This window comes from Syngnathus acus, chromosome 5, assembly GCF_901709675.1.
Source record: "Syngnathus acus chromosome 5, fSynAcu1.2, whole genome shotgun sequence".
In the NCBI taxonomy this organism is placed as follows: domain Eukaryota; kingdom Metazoa; phylum Chordata; class Actinopteri; order Syngnathiformes; family Syngnathidae; genus Syngnathus; species Syngnathus acus.
In genome coordinates, this window is record NC_051091.1 from 9,101,610 (window position 1) to 9,119,337 (window position 17,728).

The window sequence follows — 17,728 nt, forward strand, 5'->3', positions numbered from 1 at the left end:
TATAACTTGTCTGGTGTTTTACTCCTTGTTTTTATATTCGCCAATCAAAACATAAAAATCAGACATTTGGTTAACTGCTTTATATGACAATATGTATGTGTTTTACGTTGTTATATGAGTTGGTGTCCCCAAAATTAACAAATGTCGGCATAACGTTTTGTTTTTTGAACGAAACACTGAAAAGAAATTCGTTATTTTGAACGAATCGTTCACTCACGAGCCAACATACGTCATTGGTAGTTTGTTGCCTCCGCCTGCTTTGTGATCCTTCGCAGCTTTTTGCTATACTGTCACAAAAATGTCTTCGGCGACAACAGTAAGTTCTTCACACTGACACACTTTTGATCGTTATTTATCTATCTATCTATCTATCTATCTATCTATCTATCTATCTATCTATCTATCTATCTATCTATCTATCTATCTATCTATCTATCTATCTATCTATCTATCTATCTATCTATCAATAATGACTGTTTACCTTACGGTAGTTAAGTTGGAATTAGCATTTTGTTAACATCCGAGCTTGCTGTCATTATGAAGAAAGTTTTTCAGTTTTTAGGTAAAGACTCACATAAGCGTGTAAGGAGTGAGACCAACCCAGGATTCCTGCAACGATTAAGTGACACTGCAGGAGGAACGTTTGTTGGCGTTGGACTGTTTTTCCTCTCTCTATATATTCTCTTTACCAATGAGGTGAGAATCACACATGGGTGATAATGCATTGTATATTCGCTTGTGCTCAATAAAACCATATACGTACTTTTCATGTGTCTTAAGCGAGGGTTCCATAGTGTAGTGGTTAGTGTTCTGCACTCTTACCTCAGCGACCCGAGTCCAAATCCCAGTCGAATCTAAATTATTTTATCATGGAAAAATTTGCAACGCAGTTGCTCGTGTGCTGCCCTATAAAACCATACACCTCCCTAGGGCTAGGGCTGGAGTTAGGGTTAGAGCTAGGGTTAGGGTTAGAGCTAGGATTAGAGCTGAGGTTAGGGCTAGGGTTTGGGTTGGGGTTAGGGCTGGAGTTAGGGTTAGGGCTGGAGTTTGGGTTGGGGTTAGGGCTGGAGTTAGGGTTAGGGCTGGAGTTAGGGTTGGGGTTAGAGCTAGGGTTAGGATTAGAGCTAGGGTTAGGGCTAGGGCTGGAGTTAGGGTTAGGGCTAGGGTTGGGTTAGTGACCACTGGTGTATAGGACAATATAGGAAAAATGGATGGCTGTTTGTTCTTCCCTTCAGGGACGGGCTGTGCAGACTGCGTCCTCCCTGGATGAAGGACTCGGTCAGGTAGTGTCACTGGACACTTTAGCCAGCCTCAACCCGCAGAACGACAAAAGCCTGGTTCATCTGTCTGCACCTTTGCAGACCTCTAAGGTAGACCATACTCCGCTACTACTCCAACATCACTGAGTCTCATAATGAGGGACAATAAGTCAAGTACCTCATGCATCTTGTTACAGTGTCTTAACAGTAATTCAATATATTTTAGGATTAGTAGGGTACTACCTTGTTTGTGCAAAATTGTAAATTATGTTATATTGTGTATTTGAATGTTCAGCCTTTACATGACCCCAACTACAGAGTCGAAGTGCAGGCTGTAAAGTTAAAGAGGCAGGTGGAGATGTATCAATGGGTGGAGTACCAGGAGAGCAAGTGAGTCTTGTCAACATGTTTCCTAGGGTGTGGCCTCAACATTTCTTGTCTTCAATACAGAGTAGTAATCCGTCTGCTTCCTTGTATGATTCATATTAGGAACTATGAAGAGAACGGAAGTACCAAAACCGAGACTACATACACCTACAGTAAGTACTTGGAAATACAGTTAAGTGTGCAGCAGAATTATTTGGATGATAATTAATTTTTAGGACCCTGCCACCCTAATGATAAGTGATTAAATCTTAAACCCCTCTTAAATCTTATTTATTTATAATTTATTTATTTGTATTTGTTTCTTTTTTTACATACCCACTGTAGTGCTCCATAAAGGCATCATTGTCCATATATGTTTGGATCTAACTATTTCCTTTCCGTAGACACGGAGTGGAAATCAGAGCTGATCAACAGTCGGCATTTTGACAAAGAAATTGGTCATCAGAACCCAAGGTGCCTCATCCTTCTGTTATAATAAATATTCCATATCACAAGATTTGTTTCATATAATCTCTGCATTTCAGCGCCATGGCGGTTGAGAGTGTGACAGTCGTAGCTCCTCGAGTGCAGGTCGGCCCTTTCACTCTGTCAAATGGTAATCAGAAGCAGCATCAACACAGCGCGGGAATAAAATTGACATGATCGTGGTCACATGCTTGGATGACGACTCATCATTTGCTCCTTCCCAGGACTGGCGGAACAAATTAGTAACTTCAGGACACTGAGCCTGAAGGATTTCACGTCTCTCGACTCGGACCCTTTCCTCACCATCAGTGATGATTATTTCTATCACACTCAGCAGCCAAAGAGGCCAGAGGTAAGCACCTTGAAGGCAACACCTGGCAAATGCTCTTCACGCAGTTTTGCTTTAAGTTCATCATTTGTACACTTTGGTAGGTTGGAGATGTCCGCGTGAGATTCTCCTTCGCGGGACTCAGTGGGGAAACTGTGAGTTCTGAACAAGTCAGAATGGAAAGTAGAAGTGCAGGTGAATGGACTCAAAAAAGACAAAAAAAATCTCCAGGTCAGCATTGTGGCCAAGCAGAGTGGGGAGAAGCTGTTGCCCTTCAAAACTAAGTCAGGAGATGTTCTGGAGATCTTGTATCTGGAGGAGCTCTCAGCAGAGGTTTGCTAGACTTGGACATTTTTCAAGTAATTCCTGCTTGGATTCTGATGTGTTCTGCATGTGATTTGCAGGAGGTGTTTGCTAAGGAGCAGCAGCATAACAGCATGAAGACGTGGGGTCTCCGAGCTGCGGGATGGGCTCTTATGTTTCTCGCCATTCAGCTGACCATGCGCATCATCTACACATTGGGTAAGCCCTCGCTCACACAATACTCCGAGGCGGGACTGGTGGTCCAGAGATGTAACCTGGCCTTTTTAATGTCCCATTGATGTGTGCCCACAGTGGACTGGGTTCCTATCCTGAGAGACCTCGTTTCTGTTGGGCTGAAGATTTTCGCCTTGTGCATGTCCTCCTCGCTCTCTCTCCTCACCATCGCAGCCGGGTGGTTCTTTAACAGACCTTTGATGGCGCTCGCTCTGGGGGCTTTGGCTCTTCTTCCTGTGTTGCTTGCACGCTCGCGACTCCCAGCCAAAAAGCATCAGTGACTGAGAAACTGGATGTGAGCGGTGAGATAGTTCTCGATGCTGGATAAAATCTGCAGTTTGGCCAAACATCCATACTTGCATTATTCTAAACCAGCGAATTTGATGTTATTTTAATTGCATTGCTTTGTTCTTTGTGTTCATTTTTTTTTTCTCCATACTTCACTCTCTGGTATAAACATCACTGAAAAACTTTCTTTGGACCCCGCCCCCGAAAAGACTTTAGTACATATGATACAAGTGCTTGTTATTTCTACATATTTCTGTGTTGCGTTGGATTCTACTTGAAGATTAATAAATGAATCCCAAAGGCTCACAGAAGAGGAACCTTTGTGCAATGTTATCGAATCTCTCAAAATGCTATTAAATTTTTCTTGTGTGTCCAATCAGCACTTGAAATCAATGGCTAGAAGCCAGATTCTTACAAAGTAATTTATTACACAAAACACTAAGTTTCCATTTGCGTGTTAACAAAATTGAGTTTCCAGTCTCATATCGTGTAAGTTTGTCACGATGCACGTCAATGGAGCGCACCAAATAAAACGTTGACTTGGCGTGTGCGTTAGCTTGTCGAAGAAGTCACAGTGATCAGGTACTCTTACCCTAGTTAGCTGTGGAAACATTCGTTGGGTCAGCAGGCAGGGCTTCAGCACTTGACTGGATTGGCAGGTTTGCTGACTTCTCATGACACTACGTGCTGATACTGGAAGTTTCGTTATGGCTGATTGACTGATGCTTTAATACAAAAAAAGATTTCCAATACTGACAGAGCCTACTTCATCTTAAGACAAGAAAGAAAACAAAACAAGTAAAAGCCTTGCACTTTTTGTAAAAACTGGTGAGAGAACAGTCTTGTGTGGGTGTTTTTTTTTTTTTGGGAGGGCGGGGGGATTTTTTTTACCCTCTGCTTCTTTTTCCCCCCAAACTGGAAGCAGTTCCGTGTCAGCCGTTTTCACAGGAGGGTGCATTTATTGCTCTTCTTTCCTCGCCGGGCCTGTAGTGCTGCCCTGGTGGCCATCTCAAAGACTTCCCTCACACCATCCTTTGTTTTGGCTGAGCACTCCATGTATCCAAAGGCACCGATCCTGTTGGCCATGTCCCGTCCGTCCTCCTGCTTCACGGGTTCCTGGGGGGGAATAGTGGATATTTATAAAATATGTACACAGTTTAAGAATAAAGCTGATACTAAATTGCCCCAGACATCCTCCTTCCGCTCGACTTGGGTGCCACTTCACCTTGGCAGACATTTACCTGCTTCATTTTGGCGAGCTCCCTGCGGGTGTGCTCATCGTTGCGCAGGTCCTTTTTGTTTCCCACCAGAATAATGGGAACGTTGGGGCAGAAGTGTTTCACCTCTGGAGTCCACTTCTCTGGGATGTTCTCTGAAGAAAAGAAAAAAAAAAAAACACAAGACGTGATCCAGTACGTGACTGCGAAAGAAAACACGAGGCATTTGCACAATCACTGACTTACCGAGACTGTCGGGACTGTCGATGGAGAAGCACATAAGAATGACATCGGTGTCTGGATATGAAAGTGGGCGCAGTCGGTCGTAGTCTTCCTGACCTGCTGTGTCCCACAGCGCTAACTCCACCTGCCAAAAGAATCCCAAATTTACCATGTGGCAAAAATATATTTTCAAAATCAAAATTCCAACGTATCTAAACGGAGACACATTTTATACAATTCAATTCACAAACCACAACACAAGAGTGAAAGGGCTCCATACCTGTTTGCTGTCCACTTCAATGTCTGCCACGTAGTTCTCAAACACAGTGGGCACGTAAACCTCGGGAAACTGGTCCTTGCTGAACACAATCAGCAGGCAGGTCTTTCCACATGCACCATCTCCCACTATGACCAACTTTTTCCTGATTGCCGCCATAGCTGCAGATGAGAGGTGTGTGTGTTAAACCAGAGTGGGCAAAAAAGTTTCACGAGCAAACTTAATGAAAAAACTGCCCCCTACATGTTTCTTTTACTGAACCAAAATGCGAATAGGTGAGTTTTCCAGCAAATGTGTACCTTGCTACGGCGAGGTGGTGTTGGCTGAATCGGATGCATTGTTTTTGTTGCAAAAGATCATAACGTGGCATTTTGATTGGCCATCGATTGCTGTGCGATGCCATTCACTACAGATAACTAAATTGTGCAGTGATGTTTAGTTGTTTTTAGCAGCCCAACAGCAAGCTTCAAGTTGACTTAGTTTTCTATTGGTGACCATCAACACAACAAGTATTTACCACATGGTAGCAAGATGTATTAAAGTCTAGTAAGGAATGTCAACAGACATTTTCGGTTTGCTCTAAAGGAATTCAAACCATCTTCCAACATTATTTCCTTTCCTTCACCGACCCCGGCAGCTAGCTTGGGAAATTATGCATTCATACAACTCCAAATCACATTTAAAAGCACAATTACTGTGATGTAAAAGGAAGAATGAAAGAATATATTTGGGGTTTAAGTGCCGTTTAGTATCCCAGCGGGCCTTATTTGACTAAAGGAGGAAGTTATGTTTACTAAAGGATCGACGCTGGATTCAAGAAAAACACGCTTATGTTTAATCGTTAAGCCGTTTGAGGGGGAAAAGAGCAACGTTCTTGAAATAATGTTCCCGCAAGGATTCATTTGAAAAAATAACAGGTCAAAAATAGTTTTTCAGTGCGAGAGGAGCTAGCTGGCTAGTTGCTTAGCTTAGCATAACGGAAGTCAATGGGACTTAACGGGTCTGTTAGCCTTTTGGCTAATATTAGCAGCCGTGTAAAGGGCAGCAAACGCAACTTTACGCAACATCGGCGACCGGACGCATAACAATACATCATTCTGAAAATACTGCGTCGATCGTTTTCTAGTTGAGACGTGCTTACCCAGTGATTGTTTTCAAATGTATCCAAATGATTTCCGAGTTGTGCTTTGTTGGCCTCCGTCGCTGAGTGCGCCGCTGGAGGATGAAGAGAAGGGAAGTGAAGCGGTGGGGATGGGGAAGGGAAGGGAAGGGAAGGGAGGGGAGAGCACACGACAGGATGAGCTGATGATCCAACACAACATTGTTTGGGGCCTCCAGGATGTGCTGTCACAATATAAATTCAAGATAGTTTGTAATAATATCGCCGATCCACTGTTTTGCAAGTTTGAGATGTTTACTTCCATCAGTACACTTGATTTTAATGATGAGGATTTGTTATGCAGGCTCCTGCAGAGTTTGCTGAGAATGGCCCTCTCGAGAAATTTGCTTCCTCCTGGCACAGGAACATTTTTTGCTGTGCTTTGGCAGTCTGACTACTTTGTAAAAGATTTTTGAGTAGTCTAAAATGTATTCACTCTACAATACATTATAATCTATATTTTTCAAAATATGGAAATGGTTTGAAAGTGTGTTTTATTTTCTCTTCTGTTTATTAGTTTCCCTAAATTGCTTTTTGTCTTTTTCTCATATTTGATATTTTTTTACTGACACAATTACAATTACAACATGTTTGTAAGATGATTATTTCGTCGTGGTGTGTGAGGTGATTTAAATTTGTTTTGGGCCGAGCCAGGTCATGGCTTGTTCGCAGCTGGCGAAGCGAGCCGTGTGCTCATAACTAATCCCGCTAAGAGGCTTTCTCAGAACTGCTCAGTTTTACCACTTAGAACGCTAACACAGACACATCAGCAATTTCCTCACTCTGCTGCAGTTCAACAGCGGGGGAAAAGGAAAAACATGTGCAACACGGAGGCCTATAGTAATTCTAAGAAATCTCAGGGCATGTGAGTCTCATTTCGTACAAACAGTGATGACTTCACGATGGCTTTGTTTTCTGCCAGTTCTAGCAATAAAATGGTAGTTTTAAGAAATATGAAATTGCAATGTTTCACTTTTAAGATGATTGGCAGAGTCCCAAATATGCTCCCAGATTCATAGTGATTTGAATTGGCATTTTAGTAAAATGCCAATTCAAATCACTGTGAATATGATTTTACACACATATTTGACACATCTTGTTATTCAAGCATAACATTTAACTTTTGAAACATTGGTCTTTGTGCAAGAATTCAAAGTAATACATGAAAAATATAAATTTGGCATCATGATAAATGTGCTTTTCAATCATTTCGGTTTTATATGACAAAGTACATTTGATTATTTAAAAAAAAAATAGCAATGTCAGAAAAAGAAGAACTTCTAAATACAGGTTTATTTAACTTCTGCAGTAAATCATAGGCTGGATGATCCTGCTTAGATTAGTCATTTTTATATATTTTTTAAATTTTGACAACAACAAAAAAACACCAGATGGAAAAATTAAATTATGCTAGAAGGATCAACTAGGATTAAAGTCTGAAATATGAGTCGTTTTTAAAATGTAAAAATAATGAATAAAGGAAGTTTTTTTGCATGAGCAATCTTTTTTTTTTCATTTCTTCAAGACATACCTCTCACATGATGAATACAGAACCTCCTTTATTTCCTCTTCAAACACTGTACAGTATGACGATCACTCTTTACGGTCATCAAAATTGATTTTTTGGAAAACAGTAAGCCTGAGGAGGATGAAAACAGAAGCCTTGTGTGTCATAAGGCCATTGTGGAGGACAAAATGTTTCTATGATCCTACATTCCGTGAATCTCTCAACACCTGCTTAGTTGCTGATCCCACCCATATAGCTGTCTCAGAGACCCTCATATGTGGAAAGGGTAGTCGTGCAAGTAGTTCAGAAGAGGCTTGGGGAGGGGCAGCTGCTGGGGGCAGTTTGTATTTCTGTTGATGATGAGGCGTGCCAGGTGCTGCAATGGCGGGAATGTCTCTGGTTTGTGAAGTGGACGCGACAGCCTCAGGATCACGCCGCTGTCCTTGGCAGGGGAGAACTGGAGGTGATCGGGGGATATCTTGGAGAGGTGATTGTTCTCAGAAGATGCCGTCCGGCCTTGCGGTGTGTGTCCCGAGCTAATGTAGCGCTGGACGAGACTGACCACGTCGGGGAAGGACTGCAGGTGAGGCAGTTCGGGACTGAGAGAGTCCAGCCAGAAAGAACCGCTCTTGTATTGTATTCGGACGCTGGTCGGACCACAGTGGGTCATCAATGACAGCGCCACCATGTACTGAGGGTGACTGCTGTCCCGCACCAGGAACGTACCTTCAGACTTTGCCAGGAGTTTTTCCCGAGCTTGACTTGCCGAGATGGAACCCCAATACCAGCCTGCAATGACAATGTTGTATTTAAAAGTAGGCATTAATCATGTTATTATATTTCTTAAATATATTTTAATGCTGTTGTAAACGACGACATATAAATGCGTGGAAAACTGAGGTAATTCAACTTCAAGTTAAGAAATGATGATATATTGCCTGTCTACCAAATGACTGCTTTATGGTAGAAATAGAGATTTAAATGCACTGTAATGCCCAAAGCACCTGAGGTTTGTAAATATTGGAAGGTGGTGGCGATGCAGGACAGATCCTCATCTTGATCGCACGGGGTCTGGGGTGGATATGTGCTGCACGGACCCGGGTCCACATGATGGGTTGTGGTCACAGCCGGGGAAACCATGTCTGACAGGACACACGTACATGTTAGCAATTAGAATGCCGTCACAGATCATTTCGTGTACTGGGGGATATCATCCAATTTCACTTAATTTACTGCAAGTAATGTAGACACATTTTCATTTTAGTAGTGTATCATGCGATTTTTAATCGTGTAAAATATGTGCCTTGGTTCAAGAAAAGTTCAGAAACAATCGCGCTACTGTGTATAGGCAACTACATATGAGGTCATGACATAATTCAATTCAGTATTTAAATTTAAATGATACAGGTTAAGCACCACAATTGTTATCAATAACAATAAAATCAGCACAGATGAAAATCACCAGAGAATACAGTGCGATAACAACGATCCACGTCTCACAAACACCACCAACGACTTGAACATAAACAAGAAAAAGCATTAACATGTATTTCTTGGCGATACGCTCACCTTTGATCACAATTTAATCATAAAGATTGAAGCCAAAATCCAGCGAAATCGCCCGTACGGATTCTTATTTCACTGAAGCTCGGACCCAGAAAACAAGTGAGTTTGCGTGAAACTAGCAGAGGTTCCAGGAATCTTGTTTGCCAGAAAGGTTTTGCGTTTCAGTGCAGCTGACACGCGATTTACTGCAACGCTGCCTTAGCTGCACTTCTTGCGCTCTTCAAAATAAAACATGGACGCAATTATTTTGCGTTTAAAAAAATAAATAGACAATCGGGACCCTTTAGTATTTACTGTTTTTTTTAACTTGACAGTTTAACGTGACAGTTGCTTTGGCTGTCAAATTTGCACTACAACGAATCTTAGATTCCACAAGTGAAAATAAAAGAAGTCTGGTCCCGGAAAATGTCTTTAAGCCGAGGTTCAACATCAAGCGTTATAATTCAGTCCTAAATATTTTGTTTGCCTGTCAAACTATTTCCTCTTCAGCTTGTCTACGTTTGAACCGTGCTGCAACCCAGCTTTATTTTGAAGAGATGACATAATAGTTCCGATGTGTCTAACTTATAACTTGATCAATCTTATTCTGCAACATATTGGATATGTATACTGTATAAATACTGTATAATATATATGGAAAAAATAAATGATGCTATATATATAGTATATATATATAGTATATCCATCCATTATCCGAACCGCTTAGTCCCCACGGGGGTCGCGGGCGTGCTGGAGCCTATCCCAGCCGTCAACGGGCAGTAGGCGGGGGACACCCTGAACCGGTTGCCAGCCAATCGCAGGGCACACAGAGACAAACAACCATTCGCACTCACACCTAGGGACAATTCGGAGTCCTCAATCGGCCTACCAAGCATGTTTTTGGCATGTGGGAGGAAACCGGAGTGCCCGGAGAAAACCCACGCGGGCCCGGGGAGAACATGCAAACTCCGCACAGGGAGGGCCGGAGGTGGAATCGAACCCGCACCCTCCTAACTGTGAGGCGGACATGCTACCCAGTGCGCCACCGAGCCGCCTATATAGTATATGTATATATATGTATATGTATATATGAATAATGTATATATATATATATATATATATATATACATACACACACACATTATACAGTATTTATACAGTATACATATACAGTATGCTGCAGAATAATGTGAATGCTCAATTAGTTCGCAGCCGTGTCGGCGTTACAATTTGCTTGAAGAAATCCTTCTCGGATGCTTGAAGAAATCCTCGGAATACAAGCATGCGCACACAAAGAGCGACACGTAGCAAACTTGAAGCAAGTCATTGAATCCACATGATGGAGACTTATTTTACCACAAGTACACAAATGCGCCATAGGATAAAGAATATATTTTATTGTGAAGAACATCCTCGTGAAACGTGTGCGTGATTGAAACAAACACATGCACTGTGTTCAATCTTGGACAGGTGCCATGATGTTAAAATAGGATAATAATCAATCATACAACAAACTTCAAAGACATTCCTGCTCTCACCAAGAATGATTAATGTGAATCATTGATGAAGAAAGCATAGCAGAGCAATACATCCAACCCTGCAAATTAAAGGAGACATATAATGGAAAAGGTATTTTTAAATTTTCTACAAACACTTGGGTGTCCGGAGTGTGAGCCCCCCATCAAGTGTGTGTGTGTTCAAATTTCTTCACCGTTCTCTCCCGCGCCCTTGATAAGACGTTTGTTGCCCCTCTTGCCGCCTGGTCCCCGAGGTTTAGCAAACGCTTGCTTCAAGGCGTGCTCCATCGGGTGGACCTCCTCATACAGGAAGTCTTCTGTCAGGCTGTCGCCACTATCGATCTCCATCTGTACATATATCAATTCACCTATGCATTTCTATATTCATTTTCATTCCAATTTCAAAACTCTGTACCTTTTTGGTCACTTCCAGCTGGTAATCTTTCTCCACCTCCTCCAGGAGCCTGTTCTTGCAGCTGGAGTACAACATTCGCTCTTTTATACTGCAGGTGTACCCGGGCATGGAATATATGAACACTGGAAGAGAAGTCATTCACAGCACTTACTGTTTTGCAATTTTCACTTCTGATTTCACCGTGATTTAAGCATTTTCATTAAAACTGAAATAGCTGCCAAAAACAACGCAGTTCAGCAAGCGTACGGTCCACTCAACTATGCTCCAGATCTTTAAAATACGAGCAGCACCATGATGGTTGCATACTGACCCAGTGCCTCTTGAGTGCGGCCCTGGTGGGAATGTTTGAAGTTGAAGAAGTGATATCTGGGGGAATCCGTGGGGATCCTGTACGGGAGCTCGCGGGTCTCCGTTGGTTTGGTGTGAACCAGCTCAATGGTCTCTTTCTCCACATCCAACCTCTGCAATACGACACAAAGCCACTCAAGCACTAGTTTTGCGACATTTTGAATGGGCGGTTGCATCAGAGCTGACCAGTTGTATGTAGTTGATGCGTTTCTGCTTCAGCTGCTGAAGAGCTCGCTTGGCCTCTTCTTGTAAAGGGAACGCGAGACCCTGAGAGACTCTTTTGTCTATACCGAACTCCACTGGAACCTAACCCGCAAGCAATCATATAACAACTCATGTCAGACTGTGGATGTACAGGAAGTAAAAAATGTTGAAGTCGTGAAATAAAATTCAGATATTTTTGTTTAATCAAATACAACTTTTACATAATGGTACATACTCTAGCACGTGGAATCCCAATACGTCTACGCTCATCCTGTGGACGACAGAATAAAGCTTGTGTAATTGATAAAATACACACAAACAAAACACAGACAAAAACTAAAATGCATGTATATACACACACCGGCAAAAACTTACCGATACAACTTTATCCTGCAGGCAAAAGATAAACACAAAGTTGATTTCACATTTCTACTTAAAATTCAAAATCACTTCTTCACCTCTGTGACTCGAATTCGTTGTAGTTCCTGTTCGGCTGCTGTGAGTGGCGCAGGAGAACAGGAGGAGGTCATGTGACGCAAGTAACCCTGGAAGCACACGTCATCCTGCCGATATAAACAAAAGAAGAAGAAAGTTATTTGAAGGATACTTGTTTTTTTTGTTTTTTTACTAACCTCAACTGTACCAAACAACTCATCTTTAATGTGACCTCCTCCGAATTCTTTCTTCAATGTGGCACGAGTGGCAGCGTAAACCATCTTCTGTCTGACCTGCATGGTACAGAGGTGATTATAAAATGCGACCAAAAAAATGTCACGAAAAGCCTCCTTGAAATTTATTCGGGGTTAATCAAAGGCAGTTGTGTGCTGACTGACAATTAGCACAAGTTTCATGTGATTCATTCAGTCTGAGCATATAGCCACATCCCCAGTTAGAAGTGGGTGTGCACACTTATGCAACCATATCATTTGAATTGCTTATGTTTACTTCCCCTCCCTTCCTTCCTGGCGTACTGTACATCAGGACGTACTGGTGACTGGTCGGGTGACCAAGCGATGAAGATCCACTCGTATCCCAGCGTATTCTGCGAATCCAGTCGGTAGAGGATGTAGCATGGCTGCTGTGGCGTGAGCAGAGGTAACAGGAAGTGGTCATAGTCCTTGTCCCAGCTTTCTACTGGCTGTCCGCACGACTCCAGCACCAACTCCTCTGCAGACAAAAGTCAAATTTTAAGTTATCCCATATCTCCAAATAAATACACATGGCAAGATTACCATTTTGGATGACAATCTTCATTATCCTGATGGCACCTCCCCTTGCTTGGGCCAGGAAGTCTTTAAGCTCCGATGTAGCTAAAGTCATCCAAAATATAGCAGACAATGTAAAAAAGCTCTACCAGATGGTGCTGAGCATTAAAAAAAAAATACACAATTACATTGAACTGTTTCTGACAAATCAAAAATGTAAATAGAGAATATGAAAATGCATGTATTTATTATTATATTGGGCGAAGCTAGTGACACCAAAAGAACCTGAGACACCACAGTGACAACATATGATCCAGGCCGGAGTCATACTACCTCCACAAAACAACTCAAACTGAGATGTTAAATAAGGAAAATAAAAAAATCAATCAATCAAGAAAAACACCCTCTTTAATCCCTAAATCCCGAACGCTTCAATTTGGTATTGAAAATTAGATCTGGAGCTGTGTTATGTGTCACCATAGATACCAAACACAGCACTCTCATGAATAATATATGATCAGGTGAGAAAGGTGTCCTTCAGGCCAACCGTCCCTTTGTGCTCCTGTTACCAAACGCCAGAACATTTATTCTGTGCAAAACCCTTAAAATGGTGAATTTAACATTTAATTTGCTATTGTCCTCACTGGCATTAAACATTAAAATCTATTATATTAAATATATGAGTTTTTATACAACAGCTAGAAAAATCCTAGGTTTAAGATATTATTAAAAAAACATACATCATAAAATAGATCACTAGTTGTGAGGTTAAATTCCTACATCTTAAATAGTACAGTACAAAACAGGTAACTAAGCAAACATGGAAAAACATGCATACCATTGATCCCAGTTTGGTGTGACATATTTTGGCAGTCAGATGTCAGTTTCATGGAAGGAGCAGCTCCAGATCTGCCTCTGTCCTCGTTCGTCTGGTTGTGCAGGAAGTCGACCTGTCCGGTTGCCGCTGATGGCAGACAGATGGACCCACGCACACAGAGTGATACCAGCTTTGCAGGCGGACGCTGGAGATTCTTCACACCTGAAACGCAATCTGCGGAACTGGGAGGCGGATGAGTAATATTGTGCCTGTCAGTGGATATGGCAGCTTGACCACTGATCTAAAACCCCCTGTGGATCACTGACCACAACCTCAAGTCTGCTGGCTTGGTGAGCCGTGGGTGTTGTTTTTGTGTAGCTGACCTGTGAGGATATTTTATTGCTCCTAAGAATTGGAAGCAGAATTCTGAGTTACTTAGTAGTTATTATTAAGCCCATTTATGATGGCTATACCCCAAAAATGAATCTTCCAAGGATGCCACAATTTACAAAACAGCTGTTAATGATTTCTCAAGTGAGAAGGTGACAGCATGTAAATAACTTTAGGGTATTTCCCAATTTGTCCGGGTTTGTAATTTTGTTTTATTTTGCGGAGCCCCTGAGATATCTTTTTTTTTTAATGAGATATACTTTATTGAGCACTCAGAACATACTAAGCAACTGAGTACATCTATTTCTAGTTGTTTGAGTTTCATTTTCTTTTTGCCATCAGTAACAACCTTCTGTGGTGTTAAAAGGGACAAGAATTTCTCATTAATCCCAAATTCATTGAAACACACTATATTGAAAGGCATCTTTTTTTTAATTATTTAATAAAAAATGGTTGAGTGGAATTTTTTTTTTTCAAGAAATAGGTTACACTGTTTAAAACCTATACAAAGACATGCACTTGACATAATTTCAATATGGACATACACACACAGACACCGTACCACTAACAGGTTGGGGTTAAATGCCTTGCAAATTAGCATCTCTATCTAAGAAACAAATTATGAATGAATGCAATGTGCTAGTTCACATCCATGAGCACACACAAAAGTGTGTAGTAGTGAGGTTACCTCACAGGATCGTGTATTATTTATTTAGGGCTGAGTACATAACCCAAGCATTCATACATTTTTTATATGACCAGCCTCCCACCCCTACTCACACACATTACACTTACATAAAAAAATTCAAGCTAATGAGATATGCTAACGGATCTTGCACCAAAACAATAATTTTAAAGGAAAGAAAAAAATAGGCCTAAAATTGTTTCAGCTTTTATAAAATAACAGACTTCATACAAATCAAACGTGGCTCATTTGTTCGTGGACAAGTACAAATAACTGAATTGCCCCTGTAAAACCGGTCCAAAAGTAGTAATGATTTGAAAATGTATAATTTGCATTTTTCTAAAATTAATAACGAGGTATTATCAGAAAGTACTTTTTTTTTTTTTTTTTTTTACAATACGAATTCGAACATTAAAATGAAGAAACACTGTTAAAAATGAAATACCAAACTGTGCTAAGAGATAAAAAAATATAGTGACATAAATTTTACAAAATTATAAAAAGAGGTATTGATTAAAATCATACTGAAATCTTTATACGTCGTCAACATTCGGGAGCCAGAATTTCTGCAGAGAGGACAAGAAAAGCACATTATTAGAGAGACCTTGTGGACAAATGTTGCTGTGGATACAAGTTGACATGTCGACCTAACTACTGCGCAACGAGCCCATTAATAATGTATTTCGACATCAACAACACAAACGGCAGAATTTTAGAACTGCAGCCATTCAGACATGCTAAACACTAAGACCCATTAAACTCTATTGTGCACCAATTTTTGTGTTTATATGCGACACAAATGTGTAATTAGCATTTGAGCAGAGGATCCAACAATTTACTATCTCACCATGTGAGTGCAGGCAGTGGCAAAAGTCATGTACAATGGGTTGAATTGCACAACGCTGATGGGTCTCGGATGTTTCCCATCCAGCACAGCGACCTTCATCCCGTTCTCTGTGCTCCAAACGTGAACTCTCCCGTCCTCTGAGCCTGGAAGGGGAAGAGAAGGTATGTTAAAGTCACATGGCAATTCTCATAGAAAGAGAGAGAAACAGAAAAAAATGTTTACCGATCATGACAAAATGTGAGTCGGGGGTGAAACAAGCCTCCAGGTTTAAGCCTGTGCTGTTGTTGTAGCCCTTGAATGAGCAAAAAGACACAAGTTCAAATAGAATACAGATTCTGACTGGTTCCATAGCAGAAGTGGAAGGCTCTTACAGAAAATATGTGAATCACGTCTCCAGTGAAAGCGTTGAGGATGCAGATCGTTCCCCCATTGGTAGAGATGAGAATTAGTTTGCCATCATTACTGAACTTCAGTCCGGTCCAGTGACGATTCAGCTTCGCCTCAAAGGACTTAAATGGACCCTTTAAAAAAAAGGTGCACAAACCTATCTGTAAGTTTTTAAACATGCAATCAGAATTAACTGTTGAACATCACAGCAGAAGTTACAAGGTAACCCACACTGAACTCGTAACAAGTGTACCTTGGCAAAAGCGCGGACATCGTACAGTTTAATGGACTTTGAATCGACCCCTGCACCAAAAATGACCCCTTCTGGGTCATAAGAACAAATGGGTCTGTCAAGGGGCTCGGTTTGACCCTGGAGCACACAAACCAAAAATGTCTTGTGATATGTATGTATGCAGTATAGGTCGAAATATAGTATAGGCTCAAACTTTTCTTTTTTTTTTTTTTTTTTTCCCAAGTGAATCACCTGAACAGTCTCAGCGCGTAGATCCCAGATGCGGATTGTCTTATCCAAGGAAGCAGAGATGAACATTCTCTCCACAGGTGACATAGAGAGAGCTGTAACTCTGTAAAGCAATTATTGAATGACATAAAACATTCAAAAGTACATACCGAAATAAATGTGTTGTGCTTTTACTCACTTTGCAGTGTGACCGGAGAAGTATGTGATGAAATTGTTGTTAGTTAGTGACAGATATCGTATTGTATCTACAAGTAAAAAAAATAATAATACAGTGTTACCTAAAATTAAGAGTGTTTACAAGTTTGCTGAGATACAATTCAACATTTGATTTCGTTTGATGTCACATCGTCGTTGAATTAACATCAGATGCCCTCTGTGTTGTTCGTAAGTCAAGGCGCCGATGTATTATTGGGTTCCACAATATACTGCAGTCATATTTAAATTATTCCACATTTCCTAATTCACAGTGGTGATTTATTTACCATCCAACTTGTTGGAACTATAGATGACTTTTTCGGGATCTCCAAATGTGTAACGGATCAAGTCGACTCCATACTTCTTGCTGTAAAGCGGACGATCAAGCGGCCTGAGATGAGATCATTGCAAAGTTAAACACCACCAAAAATGCAAATCATGAAATTAAGTCGGTCTACCTGTGCAGTCTAACAAGTCATCAAATGTTTGACCTTCTCTATTAGAATTGATAACACATCCAAGACTCACATTGCAAATAAAATTGAAAAGTGATGCAAAATTCGAATGCATACTTACGTTCCTTGGGTCATATCATACAAAACAATCCTGTCGTCGTTGCTGCTTGAAATCGCGCTCTCACCATTCCAAGAATACTCAAAACAATTGACTTTATCTGAATTGCATTGATATTTTCTCGCAACCCTGAAACTCCTCAACACGCTGTCCGTGATTTTCATGTTTGCAAAATCGCTACAGAAACTTGACTATTAAATGTACATTAAACCTAAACTGCATGTAACTCGATCATTTATTCCCATCACGCCAGTGCGTCTTGCATTTAATACTGCAATTGAAAACAACTCGTTTTAAAACGGCAACTACCACACATCGCACAGAATCTCAAGAAATAGTACGTTTATTTCTTGCAAAGCAACTTCGTAAACAGGCGGTTTCTTCCGGTGACATTGGGATGAACCCATGAAAAAGCAAGATACTACGGAGTCATAAAAGAAACGCACCTAAATTGACGGAACTCACACTGCAAG

At 41.1% G+C, this 17,728-nt stretch overlaps 4 protein-coding genes and 1 long non-coding RNA gene across 9 annotated transcripts; 2 read left to right on the forward strand and 3 right to left on the reverse strand.

Annotated features, from left to right (window-relative positions):
• The first annotated feature begins 225 nt into the window (after window positions 1-225).
• LOC119123665 (transmembrane protein 43) lies at window positions 226-3,581 on the forward strand. 2 transcript variants are annotated; one of them, XM_037252943.1, is made up of 12 exons: window positions 226-316; window positions 556-696; window positions 1,236-1,370; window positions 1,555-1,649; window positions 1,749-1,798; window positions 2,030-2,099; window positions 2,171-2,241; window positions 2,336-2,463; window positions 2,544-2,594; window positions 2,671-2,772; window positions 2,844-2,961; window positions 3,055-3,581. In XM_037252943.1, the coding sequence occupies exons 1-12, from the start codon at window positions 299-301 to the stop codon at window positions 3,255-3,257; spliced, it is 1,182 nt and encodes a 393-aa protein (XP_037108838.1). In that variant the 5' UTR covers window positions 226-298; the 3' UTR covers window positions 3,258-3,581. The 2 variants fall into 2 exon arrangements, with proteins under 2 accessions (XP_037108838.1, XP_037108839.1); XM_037252944.1 differs by lacking the exon at window positions 226-316 and having other exon boundaries at window positions 523-696.
• A 388-nt stretch (window positions 3,582-3,969) lies between these two features.
• On the reverse strand, window positions 3,970-6,271 carry LOC119123681 (rho-related GTP-binding protein RhoA-B). Its single transcript, XM_037252968.1, has 5 exons — window positions 6,122-6,271; window positions 4,984-5,141; window positions 4,728-4,848; window positions 4,506-4,636; window positions 3,970-4,380 (listed from the first exon to the last, which is right to left on the reverse strand). The coding sequence occupies exons 2-5, from the start codon at window positions 5,137-5,139 to the stop codon at window positions 4,207-4,209; spliced, it is 582 nt and encodes a 193-aa protein (XP_037108863.1). The 5' UTR covers window positions 5,140-5,141; window positions 6,122-6,271; the 3' UTR covers window positions 3,970-4,206.
• Window positions 6,272-7,413: 1,142 nt separating this feature from the next.
• Window positions 7,414-9,395, reverse strand: LOC119123678 (cytokine-inducible SH2-containing protein-like). The gene is made up of 3 exons (XM_037252964.1): window positions 9,216-9,395; window positions 8,651-8,788; window positions 7,414-8,435 (listed from the first exon to the last, which is right to left on the reverse strand). Exons 2-3 carry the CDS (start codon window positions 8,784-8,786, stop codon window positions 7,918-7,920), a joined length of 654 nt encoding a protein of 217 aa, XP_037108859.1. The 5' UTR covers window positions 8,787-8,788; window positions 9,216-9,395; the 3' UTR covers window positions 7,414-7,917.
• A 1,171-nt stretch (window positions 9,396-10,566) lies between these two features.
• Window positions 10,567-17,723, reverse strand: LOC119123667 (twinfilin-2-like). 3 transcript variants are annotated; one of them, XM_037252948.1, is made up of 17 exons: window positions 17,259-17,723; window positions 16,970-17,073; window positions 16,666-16,732; window positions 16,491-16,590; window positions 16,260-16,376; window positions 15,991-16,140; window positions 15,842-15,911; window positions 15,620-15,762; window positions 12,664-12,837; window positions 12,308-12,403; window positions 12,134-12,238; window positions 12,051-12,065; window positions 11,911-11,946; window positions 11,658-11,777; window positions 11,434-11,584; window positions 11,124-11,245; window positions 10,567-11,056 (listed from the first exon to the last, which is right to left on the reverse strand). In XM_037252948.1, the coding sequence occupies exons 1-17, from the start codon at window positions 17,417-17,419 to the stop codon at window positions 10,889-10,891; spliced, it is 1,899 nt and encodes a 632-aa protein (XP_037108843.1). In that variant the 5' UTR covers window positions 17,420-17,723; the 3' UTR covers window positions 10,567-10,888. The 3 variants fall into 3 exon arrangements, with proteins under 3 accessions (XP_037108843.1, XP_037108841.1, XP_037108842.1); XM_037252946.1 differs by lacking the exons at window positions 15,620-15,762; window positions 15,842-15,911; window positions 15,991-16,140; ... (3 more) ...; window positions 16,970-17,073; window positions 17,259-17,723 and adding exons at window positions 12,908-12,985; window positions 13,719-13,813 and having other exon boundaries at window positions 12,664-12,842; XM_037252947.1 differs by lacking the exons at window positions 10,567-11,056; window positions 11,124-11,245; window positions 11,434-11,584; ... (4 more) ...; window positions 12,308-12,403; window positions 12,664-12,837 and adding an exon at window positions 14,521-15,338.
• On the forward strand, window positions 12,249-13,854 carry LOC119123692. Of its 2 annotated transcripts, XR_005098118.1 has the most exons (3): window positions 12,249-12,418; window positions 12,657-12,770; window positions 13,754-13,854. It is a non-coding gene; the product is annotated as an uncharacterized LOC119123692 (long non-coding RNA). The 2 variants fall into 2 exon arrangements; XR_005098117.1 differs by lacking the exon at window positions 13,754-13,854 and having other exon boundaries at window positions 12,657-12,906.
• Window positions 17,724-17,728: the final 5 nt, after the last annotated feature.